The 12362-nt window shown below is 34.9% G+C and overlaps 1 protein-coding gene across 8 annotated transcripts in view; it reads right to left on the bottom strand.

Annotated features, from left to right (window-relative positions):
• Positions 1 to 12362, bottom strand: part of RALGAPA1 (Ral GTPase activating protein, alpha subunit 1 (catalytic)) — a 207467-nt gene that overhangs the window by 157913 nt on the left and 37192 nt on the right. For all 8 annotated transcript variants that reach the window (XM_012724483.1, XM_012724485.1, XM_012724488.1 and 5 more), the window contains exons 5-8: positions 11446 to 11489; positions 7877 to 8054; positions 6387 to 6502; positions 2638 to 2776 (exon numbers count right to left, since the gene is read on the bottom strand). In XM_012724483.1, the coding sequence (XP_012579937.1) occupies positions 2638 to 2776; positions 6387 to 6502; positions 7877 to 8054; positions 11446 to 11489 (477 nt within the window). The remainder of the gene's footprint in view (positions 1 to 2637; positions 2777 to 6386; positions 6503 to 7876; positions 8055 to 11445; positions 11490 to 12362) is intronic.

Here is a 12362-nt window from a genome sequence, read left to right as displayed (position 1 = left end):
ACCTCTCCTGACCCGCCTGCTGCTCCCCTCAGCAGTGTACTTCATCCATCTGCCTGTTCTGCTCCCCACCCTGTCTCTGGTGAATCCTCTCACCCTCCGCATCTCTGGCCTGTACCCCAGTTCTGTACAAATAAATAAATCTTTAAAAAAAAAATATCATTAAAAAGCTCAATGAATCCTATGTAAGAAACTTCTAGAGCCGTTTAAAATTAACAAGAACCCCATGTTTACTGCTACTTTATTTACAATAGGAAAGACATGGAATCAACCCAAATGCCCAAAAGTAGATGACTGGATTAAGTAGATGTGGTACAAGTACACAATGGAATTATTACTCAGCAATACAAAAAGATAAACTCATGCCTTTTGCAGCAACATGGATGGAACTGGAAGGGATCATGTTTAATGAAATAAACCAGAAAGAGAAATAAAAATACCAGATGATTTTACTCACAGCAGGAGCCTAAAGGACTGGGGAGGGTAGGGCAGGGGGAATAATAATCATGAACAACTATGTATCAGAGACATTTTACAGGGTTGGAGTGGGGAATGGGATCAAAAATGGGGGTGGGGGAAGTGCATGGGCGGACTGATGATGGGAAATCCATGGGTATTACAACTAAGCTGTAAAAGGGCACAAAATGATGTAAAAATAAACTATTATAAAAACTTTAAAAAAGCATGAGGACAAAAAAAAAATTAATGAGAACATATTTCACCTAGCCTATGACTGAGGCACACATTGGAAAGCTACACAGTGTAAGAATTTTCCTTTGATTTTTATAGCATAAGTATTTTCAAAATAAATATTACCAAATAGTGAAGGTTTGCTACATGACTAAAGTAAATCACTTCTTTTAAAGATTTATTTATTTATGCATACAGAAGTAGGATACAGGCCAGAGGTGCAGGGGTGGTGAAAGGATTCATCAGAGACAGTGTGTGGAGCAGAACAGGCCGACTAATGAACTATACTGCTGAAGGGAGCAGTGGGCAAGTAGGAGAGGTCTGCTGTGCCATGTGGTCACCTCCGGGGCAGGCGGGGATGGAACTCATGTGGAAGTGGCTTTAGCTTCTAGTGCTGTGCTTTAACCCGCTGTGCCACCAGGGAGGGCCTAGAGTAAATAATTTCTATGAGTCCTAGTGGTTTTGTCTGAGCCTGTTGTCTAAACTTTGCAGTTTACAATAGGTGCATCTTTCTGCAAATAAAAACATTTTCACATTAGATTTCCAGTACTTTCTATTTACATATTGTAGAGGTCTGCTTCTAATCCAGGATTTGTTTCTCAGTTTCTAGTTTCAAGTGTACAACTACTGTACTGGAACAGTCATTAAATATTAAAAAGACAGGATCAAAATAAATGACAGTGTAATTATTCAAACTAATCTAAACCCATGAGAAGACTTAAAATGAAAATTTATATCAATGATATGATTTAATAATCATTTCAAACATTAAAATTTATAATTAAAAAATATTTCCAGTGGGTGAAATCCAGAAACCATATTTCTAAAAAAAATCTCTAGTCTTTGGAGGGCCTACAAAATATCAAAAAGATATTCCATGTGTAATCTGACCCTTGAAAGCAGACTACTGATCTGAGATATTCAAGAGGGGAAAGGGAGGTATGGAATCAGGAGAGTATAGAATGGGGGTGTGGAGTGTGGTGGAGGACTGTGGGCACTTTTATGATAGGAAAACTATGGTGACAGCACCAGAAAGAAATTTTATGCTGTGAAAAAAATAAACAACTATTGTCAAAAATACAGACCATATAACCCAGCATTTCCACTCTAAACAAACACACTAATTTGAAGGCATATGTGTACTACAATATCCACTGTAACACTATAAACAATAGGTAAATTATAGAAACAAACTAAGTGCCCAACAAAGGACTGGATTAAAAAGATGTGTGTGTACACACACACACACACAGAGTGCACACACACACACTGTAATAGTAATCAGCTACAAAAATAAGGATGAACTCTTGCTATTTGCTACAATGTGGCTGGAACTGAAAGGGCAATGCTAATTAAAGTAAGTCAGAAAGAAAAAGACAGATACTAGATGATTTTTCTTATAGGTGGGTTATAAACAAAAAAACTGTCAAAAGTAAACTCTAGAAACAGTAAACTCTAAAAACACTACTATAGAACTGAGGCTACTAGAGAGAGGGTACATGTGGAACAAAGAGGGGAGGGGACCCAATGGTCTACAGGTAAAGAATTATGGGTGCTTTGGTGACGGGTCTAGGGACACACATCTGAGGAGGTGTGAATCTATTCTCCTGAATCATATAAACTGTTGAAAACGGATGTTATCTCAATTAAAAAAAAAAAAAAGACACCTTGGTTACACTGAGGTATGTTTTATCCTCATGTGTAATTCAAAAAATATTTTGAACTTTTTTTTTTCTTTATGCAGAGCATGTGGAGCTACTAAAATACACTGCCGAGGGGAATAGAAGGTGAGATAGGTGAGGTCTGCTGCGCCGTGTGGATCAGCTCCCTGGCTAGGAATAGAACTTATGTTGTAGTGATTGGCAATAGCTTGATAGTGCTATTTTTAACCCCTGCATCACCAGGAAGGCCTATGTGTAATTTTTTAAGAACACTCTAAAGACTACCTACCAAGTACAGGATGATACAAACTGTTCTCTTTGCAGATATTGGGAAATATATAAGGCAAATAATATTTCTTAAAATGTGAAAACAGGAATGAAAATCCTTTTTCTTGGTTTTCTTTGTTCTTCCACTCTAAACTTTTTACCTAGTTAAAAACAAACAAACAATTAGAATTATTCTGGCAGACAGAAACTACTAAATACATTATTAGCTGTTAAAAAACAGTAATGCAAAGTTACTTGAGCAACACACTATACTGTCACATATGTAACTGAAAATATACAGGACAAATGGCCTGACACCATGCAAAATGCATTATTACTTCCCAAAAAATTTAAGTTAAAATGTTCTCTGAAGAGTTCTCAAAGGTTGAGTCCTCAAAGGTTGAGTCAAAGGGGACTCAAAAGATGGTGCTACTAACGACAAAGAGACTTGTGTCCCTTTTTCCCTTCTTTAATAATTTTAGACTAAAAGTCATAAAAAATAGGCATTTGTAAGAGGAGGGGAAACAGTGAAAACAGTGACAAGCAATGAGAGAGCAGGAGCACAGGAATCAGGATATCTATGAAGGGATGTCATTGAGACAACAGTCCAGTGGACTCAAAGCCTGAGAAGGGAGGACAATGTCTAAGACGTTGTTTACGTAGGGTTGGGGATAAAAGAGACAGGAGGCAAAGAAACTGACTGCTAATGGACAGAGTGTCTTACAGGATGACTTAAATGTTCTTAAAGTATATGTAGTGATAGCTGTAAAGTATATGTAGTGATAGCTGCACAACTTTGTGAATATAATTGTAAAAACTGAACTGAATATGTTAAGTGGATAAACTATATGGTGAATGTAGTATAGCTCAACAAAACAATTTTTTTTAAAGATTTATGCAGACAAGAACAGGGGTACAGGCCAGAAATGCAGGGGTGGTGGTGAGAGGATTCACCAGTGAGAGCAGGGAGTAGAACAAGCAGATCTAATGAAAAACCCTGCTGAGGGGGAGCAGCAGGCAAGACAGGAGAGGTCTGCCACATCTTCTGGGTCACCTCCCTGTCTGGGGACTGAATTCATGCTGCAGTGACTGCTGATAGCATGGTACTTTAATCCCCTGCCATAACAGGAAGGGCTCAATAAAACAATTTTGAGAAAGCACCAGTTGACAACCACCAAAGCATTAGTGGCCAAAATCTTCAGCAGATACTAAAACATATGGTTAAAATTTTGATGAGGAAAGAAATATTAAAGTACTTTCCCACAAAATACTTATTGAGTATAGAAGACAAAAAAAGGAAAAGAAAAGAATTGTAGTGGAAAAGCCAACCAGACATTACCTTAATCACGGGATAGAGTTCAAGACTGCTCATATCATATATCAAAATGAGCACCAATAGATCACAGATCTTAATATAAAGCCTAAAATTATAAAACTTAGAAAAGAAAAAGTCTTAAAAAGCCTGCTTGAAAATCCAAAGGCATCTCACTGGGAAAAAAGTTATCCAAAAAACATGCATCTAACTAAGGACTTCTATCTAGAATATGTATTTTAAAATCTCTTCCAATTCAAGATGACGACAAATAACCTAATTTAGAAAATGGCCAGCTAAGAATATATATGGATGACAAACACAAAAAGATATTTAACACATTATTAGCTGCTAAAGGCAAATTAAAACCATGATAAGGTACCACTATACACTTACTTTAGAATGGCTAAAACCACAGACTGACCATGACATCTATTGGTGAGGATCTAAAGCAACTTTAAGTCTCACTCATTGTTGGTAGAATTAAAAAAAAAAAAAAAATCAACACACACACACACATACACACACACGGAGGATTTCTGAAATAATAATGTTACAGAAAAAGCCAGACCAAAAAAAAAGGTATGTACCATATGATTTCATTTATATGGAAAATACAAACTATAGTGACAAAAAATTGGTAACTTTTGCCTGAGGATGAGGCAGGGATTTGGGGGTGGAAAAGGATAAAAAAAGGAGGGATCAAGAACATTTAGAAGTGATAATATATTCATCCTCTCTATAACAGTGATGATTTTATAGGCATATATGTAGTAAAACTCATCAAACTGTATTTCAAACATGGCATGTCAATTACATCTCAATAAATGAGAAAAGCTATTTTAAAAATCCTCTTTAAAAAAAAATCTCTATGATTTTTTTTAAAAGAAAAACTGGTAGTAATGACAGTAACAAAGGAACCACAGTAGCACCTTTACTGCCCTTTTTATTTCTAAGCATTTTGTACTAATTACTTAAGCTTCAAACAGCAAAAGGAAAGGCATTATTTTTTATCTCTTATTTTAAGCACAGAATAAATATGTAATTCAACAAACATCACACCACCAGTATTACATGGAATTCAAATTCAAACCCTGGCAATCTCTTTCAGGGTCCACATTAACGTTGTTACATTTGTTTCTGAGGTAGAATGAATTTGTGTGTTCAGAACAGTTATAAAACATATTTTCATGTAAGTGTTTTTTTTTTTAATCACTCAGTACATGCATATATAAAGAAGAATAAAATACATGTACTAGAAATTTAAAAAGTACAAATAGGTTTAAATGTAAATTTCTCCATCTTTAGGCCATCTTCAGCTCATCTCCCCTACTTCTTGGCAATATTGATGCCTAAATCAAATAGTTGATTTTCATTTAAACTACCATAGCTGCTGGTTATAAATGAAAAGATTAAAAGTAAATTCAGCTAGGTCACATGAGAACATATAGTCTCAAAATACTTACTTAAAATTTTCTCTTACTAAAAAGGAACTCTCCTGCATTGCTGGTGGGAATGCAAACTAGTACAACCACTATGGAAAACTGTTTGGAGGTTCCTCAAACTGCTAAACATGGAGCTTCCCTACAACCCAGCAACCCCACTCCTAGGTATCTACCCAAAAGACACAAAAACACTGATTGAAAAAGATACTTGTACCCCCATGTTTATTGCTGCTTTATTTACAATTGGAAAAACATGGAAGCAGCCCAAATGCCCAAAAGTAGATGACTGAATTAGAAAGATGTGGTACATATATACAGTGGAATATTACTCAGCAACCAAAAAAGAGAAACACATGTCTTTTGCAGCAACTTGGATGGAGCTGGAAAAGATCATGCTTAGTGAGATAAGCCAGAAAGATAAAGAAAAATACCGGATGGTTTCACTCATAGCAGGAGTATAATGGACCAGGTGAGAAAATAACAAAAATAATGAACAACCATATACCAGAGACATTCTGTGGGGGTGGAGTGGGGAATGGGATCAAAAATGGGCGGGGGGGGGAGGGAGGGAAATGCACGGGACTATGGTGGTGGCACAGGGGTGATTTGGTGATGGGAAACCCGCGGGGATTACAATCGAGATGGAAAAAAAAAAATGTGCAAAATGATGTAAAAATAAACTTTGTAATAAATAAAAAAAAAAAGAAACTAAATAAAAACCTTTATATATTGGTAATCTTCAAAACCAAAGCAAGAAATGCTACTACATTTTATGTCTTAATGCTGTTTATAGAAAATTAAAAAATAAAAATATGGTTATATTTAAAAAAAAAAAATTTTTTTCTCTTTCTAACAGTTCCCTAATCCCTCAGATTTTTATTTCAGAAGGGACATACTAACATACATTTTCAAACTCCTTTAGGAAAATAAGCAAATACCTACAAAAACAAAATGTAGGAAAGGCAAAATGAATTACCCTCATGACAACAAGCAGGTGACAAAGATAACACATACCTGAATTACTATATATTTTAAAAGTGCTTCCAAAAAATAGCTTGTGAGATCTTCTTGTCCTTTATCTCCTGATTGTGGGGGGACCAGAGGAGTGATTTCCTCAATAGTGACTTGAGCTAGCAAAAGACAAAGTTTAATATAAATACAAAACAATACAATAATGTAACCCAAGTAAAATTTAACTATTTAACATAAATACAATAAAATTGTTGAAAACGCTAATGACTGAATCTTGATGTAAATTTGAGGTCATCCCAATAGTCCATCACAATAACCTTCATAATTTGCTGTTTCATTAACCACTGAGGACATGTGACACAAAGATAAAGATCTCACTTGAGAAAGAACTGCTCAGTGTTTTTTTTTAATTTACATTAAATGTAACTATTATAAAAATTCCATAGTATGAGAAGCAATAATAATGAATTTAACAATCATTAGTAGACAATCTGATTATTCTAGGTCATTTTCATACCTAGCTTTTAAACTAGGCCCTTAATGAATGAAATAACTGTTTCCTGCTGAAAAAGAAAAGTTAGCATCTTAGTTCCTTCATTACAAAAGATCACTCATAACAGAAAAAAACTATCTTTTACTTTTTCAGATACTCAGAAACATTCATTATAACAAATACAAGAAAAATCAAACTACAACCAACTGAATTCTCTTAAATATCTCCAAGCAGCATAACCAGAACCAGAACATAAATCAGGTCCTTAACCATGTTTCTCAGCACTAATTATCATGCAAACAGGTTCACAGACATGGATTTTTTTGAGCCCTCTGCACAAAGTAAAAACACTTGTTCTTCAATGTATATCAAACTTAATTCAAGGATAAAAGGTGACACATGAGGCACAATAAAAGATGAATGTCAAATATCCTATATTAACCATGTGATTTCAAATGAAAGGCCCTGCTGACCATGGAGAGAAAGTCTATTCCAGTACTAGCTAATTAATATATATATGAATAACCACTGTGAAAGTGAGCAGGTTGCATGCAAACAAACCAAACAAGAGCCCACATTGACACTACTACCTCTACTGAACTTCTTCCTAGATCTAATCACTCTACGGCCAGAGACCAGATAACTAGGGACAAATCCTATGGCCCAGAGCCTGGGTAAAATATTCAAATTAGCCAATACCAAGTTTCACCATGCTGTGCATACTCCTGCCTACTGAAACACAGTGAGGGCTCCTGCCCACAATACATAGCCCCTTCATTACCCTCCTTACCTGGCCCTGGTATTTCCCTGGTATGGCACACACTCTGGTGTGGCATACCTGTTGGGAACCGTAAGTGGAAAGCTATTTTTTTTAAAATAGCATCCATCTCTTGATATACTTGCCTCATCACACCTGAATAACAAAACCTACATTTTAAAACACAGTCTCAGATTACCCATTTAATAAATATACAGACACTTAAGTAGATATTTTAGCAAACTACATGGAAAAAATACTGATGGATATCATGAATCTTACTTTCTTGAATGTTGAGAGGAGGATTAATAAGATTATCTAAAGTTCGAGGTCCATATTCGGATTGTGGTGCTGAAAATCCAGGTATTAAACATGAAAACATCCAGAGCTGTTCTCTGCTACAGTTATTCTGAAGAGCTTGCAACCATAACAAGAAAAGACGAACACCTTCCCGCCTGATCTAAAATCAAATCAAATGGAAAACAGGTATTTTTATTCATAGTAAAAATGTATTCTTCCATCTAGAGCCAAAATCCTCTGGATGATGATTACAGACTAGCAATTTGCAAAAGAAAGGAAGGAAGAATGAACAGGGAGGGAGAGGAGAAAAGGAAAAGAGAGAGGGCTATCACATCCTTAACAGCTATAGAATCCTATTTGTATAAATCTAAATTAATGGATTTTAAGCAAATACTTGGCTTCTTAGCTACTTTTCTTAAAATTTTTACTCTACAAAAATTTCCATAGCAAAAAATAATCCTATCACAAGAAGTTCATCATTCTCTGAAATTATTTAATTACATATTATTTGTTTTTAACCTGCAAAGCAGGAATTTTGTCCTATTACTGTATTCTAGAACAATGCCCCATACAGAGAAAATAATAAATATTTGAATCAAGGGATAAATTCTCTTCCAGGATAAGGATTGGGGGGGAGGGGAGAGGAAATAAAGCAAAATTCAAACTGACACACAAAACACAGAGTTCTTTACTAGCATGACTTCACAGCAGCTTTAGAAATTACCACAATTAAAGAGTCACTGTGAACATTATTCAATTTCTGCCACCCTGGTGGTTAAGTCCAACAAAAGGGTAAAGAAAAGTCTTATTCTTTGTTCTGCATAGCCAGTACAATATGAAACTTTTACCTTACCTATACCAAGATGCCTTTGGACTGGTAGCTTTTATCACTATACTACAACGAAATAATGAAAAAGGACAAAAAAATTAAGAGCTACTAGGAGGAGAGCTCCCAGAGAAGATGGCATCAGAGAAATTCCCTACTTTGCTCCAGGAATAATAAACTGAGAATTCCAGCTCTGAATTTGGAGGATCCTGCAAAATGGGAAAATACCAAAGTAACACATGATTCTAGGGACCAACACTTAACTAAAGAGACATGGAGGAATATTAACTCAAAGGAACAAAGAGTAAGTGGAGGAAGTGGTGACCAACAGAGTAAAAACCAGAGTACATACTGGAGCTTGGATAATACAAAGCTAAGTGCCATGAAACCAACCAATAGAGATAAAAGGCATGAATACTGTGGGAGCCAGATGGACAAATCCTGCAATGAAGAAAATAAAGCTCAGAAATACAAGAGTCAAGCCACCCAGTTACCCCAGGAATAGATATAGTACGGAGCAATTGAAAGGGTGCATCGGGATACTCTGGGATTGCCCAAGGGGCCCGGTCAACAAACTGTTGGCACACAGGGTCTGAGACCTGGGGATCACCAACACTGACTCAGGTGCAAGCCAAGGCAAAACTCAGGTACAAGCCAAGGAACAATGGATCCTTCCAGGACCATACCCCCACTAAATGAAGACCCAGCTACAAATGAGCCCTTCTTTTCTTACAGCACCACCTACCATAAAAGTGAAAGAGTTTCACCCTTAATAGTGAGAAAGTAAATAATGAAAAAAAAAGAGTATTATAACAAATAGAAAACAGAACTGGAAAGATTTTTCTTGTTCATGAATTGGAGAAATATTGTCCAAATGGTGATCTTATCTAAAGGAATATAGAGATTTAAGGCAATCCCTCTCAAAGTTTAAATGACATTCTGTCAAGGAAATAGAACAAATGCTACTAAAATTTGTATGGAAACATAAGACACCAAATAGCCAAAACAATCCTGACCAAAAGAAGAAAGAAGAAAACTGGCAGCATAACATGCACATACTTCAAACTATACTATAAAGCTACAATGATCAAAATAGCTTGGTACTGGAGCACACACGCACACACACACATACACACAAGCCAACAAAACAGATCTGAGAGCCAAGAAATGAACCACACTGATGTGGACAATCTACAACAAAGTAGCCAAGAATATACATTTGAGCAAGGAGTTTTCAATAAATAGTGATGGGAAAACTGAACAGGCATGTATAATGTCAATGAAACTAGACCACAATCTTTCACTAAACACAAAAATTAACTCAAAATCACTAAAAGACTTGGAAGGAATGCATGAAACATAAAATACATAGAAAACACAGATAAAACATTCTACAACATAGACTTCATAGTTGTTTTTTTTTTATTACTCTTCAATGGTAAGGAAAACAAGAGTATATAAACAACTGGTACCACACAGGGGGAAAAAAAAAAACTAACTAAAACAAAAAGACACCCTACTGAATGGAAGAAAGTATAACATATACCCACTAATGGGCAGATATCCAAGTACTACAAAGAACTTATACAACACAACAAAAAGAAAACAACCCAATCAAAGAACATAGAGAACAGAGAAAAGCTAAACTTTTACTTCTCCAAAGAAAATATACAAATGGCCAAGAGTCTTATGAAAAAATTCTCATCACCACTCATGGTCAAGGAAATGCACACCATAATGAGATGCTATTTCATACTTGTGAAAATGGCCCATATCAAAAGACCAGAAACAACAGGAACCCTCTTAAATTGTTGGTAGGAATGTAGACTGCTCCAAACCCTATGAAAAACAGTATGGAGATTTCTCAAAAGGTTAAAAATGGCCTCTACATGAAGAATACAGGAACACTTATTTGAAAGGAAACATTTACAACAGCCAAGCTATGGAAATAAGCTAAATGTCCAAATACAGATGTCTAAATCAGGTACACATACACAAAATGGATTACTACTCAACCATCAAAAAATTATAAACTCTTGCCATCTGCGGCAACATGGAGCTGGAAGGGATTATGTAAGTGAAATAAGAGAGACAACTACAAGATGAACTCCTCATATGTGAAGTACACAGAAATCAAACAAAGGGTCAGATAAAGCCAAACTCACAAAAAACCCTAGAAAGCTGACTACAGAACTAAGGCTACTAGACAAGGAGTGTAAGGGGAAAGGCAGAACGAAGTGGGGAGAGCATACAATGAGCTAGAGCTGTGGACTGTGGACATTCTGTAAGTTGTGGTAACAACACCGAAAGTGGGAAATCCAATACTTCTAAAACACAAACACTGTAAACCACTGTTACCTCAATAAAAATAATAATAAAACAAAACCAGTATTGTTATATAGATTCCCTACTTTCTTTGATATTTAAATATAGTGATGGTAAGATAAATTAAAAAAAATATATTTGTTAAGTGATTACATAATTTTGTTTAGGAAAGAGAGTATTCCTGATGAATAAACCAGAGCAATAGCAAAAGGACACAATTTTTCAACGATCTGGTCAACCTACTATGTATTTTCATACTTACTGAACATCTTGCTATATTTTAACTGATTCACTTCAATTAAGTGAACTGAAGACAATTCAATATTCTTTAGGAAAAAGTTGATGCAGGAAAGTTGGAATAGGTTTTTGGAAGTCATTGAAAAATTTAGCTACAGTGTACCTTCAAAGAGTTTCCTGTGTGGAGAAGTTTCTTTAAAATCAATCCTGAAAAGAAAAGATGATTTTAAATATTTGTTTAATTATTTCTAAATGTCCAAGTTCTTGGTCAGATTTGAACACTTTAAAACAAGTCCTCAACAACTTCCAAATTAATACTGGTGACATATTTGGTAGGGATTTGGCCATAATTTTGAAACATATTATAAGTCATCTTCTCAACACATAGCCTATTTCAAACAAACATGAATTATCCTATTAAAATAAACCCCAAACCAAAAATTTCATGTAATACAACAATCTTGTGTCTCATTTAGATGAAGAATATAATTAAATATTCTCTCAATCATTAGTGAAAGAAAAACCACTGCAGGAAATTTGCATTTAACCACACAACCATTTATAATGCTATTATCTCCTAACAAATATTTACATTTTACTAGTTTCCTTTTTATAAAATATTCAGACATTAATTTTTCTTTTCAATCATGACATATTTTAAACTACAGTAAAATCCTAAAGGTAACATTAACAAACATCTAGAAGTCTACTACTTATTTTGAACAAACCTAAATCAGTTCCATGCTTCTTATAATTTTTAAAATTACATGCACTCATTATCCACAATGTTTTAATAGTATAAATATCACTGAAACTCCCTGTGAACCCATTATTAATCATTTTGCAACAAGAGGATGCCACTAACCGATTGTTATTACTTATTTATATCCTTTTATAAACTCACAATTTAATAATAGGATAATAGCCAAAAATTTAATGAATAGTAAAAAAGAAGCTACAAAATCAAAACTGAAATCTGATATTCAAAATAAGTCATTTTAGAAGCTGTTATTCACATTCAATTTTAGTTTTTGGAACTTAGTAATGATTTGTGCAGTTCTAGAGTTAATTCACTATAAA

Source organism: Condylura cristata, unplaced genomic scaffold, assembly GCF_000260355.1.
Source record: "Condylura cristata isolate star-nosed mole 26May11 unplaced genomic scaffold, ConCri1.0 scaffold00013, whole genome shotgun sequence".
NCBI classification, from domain to species: Eukaryota; Metazoa; Chordata; class Mammalia; order Eulipotyphla; family Talpidae; genus Condylura; species Condylura cristata.
This window is presented reverse-complemented; position numbering and strand designations above follow the sequence as displayed.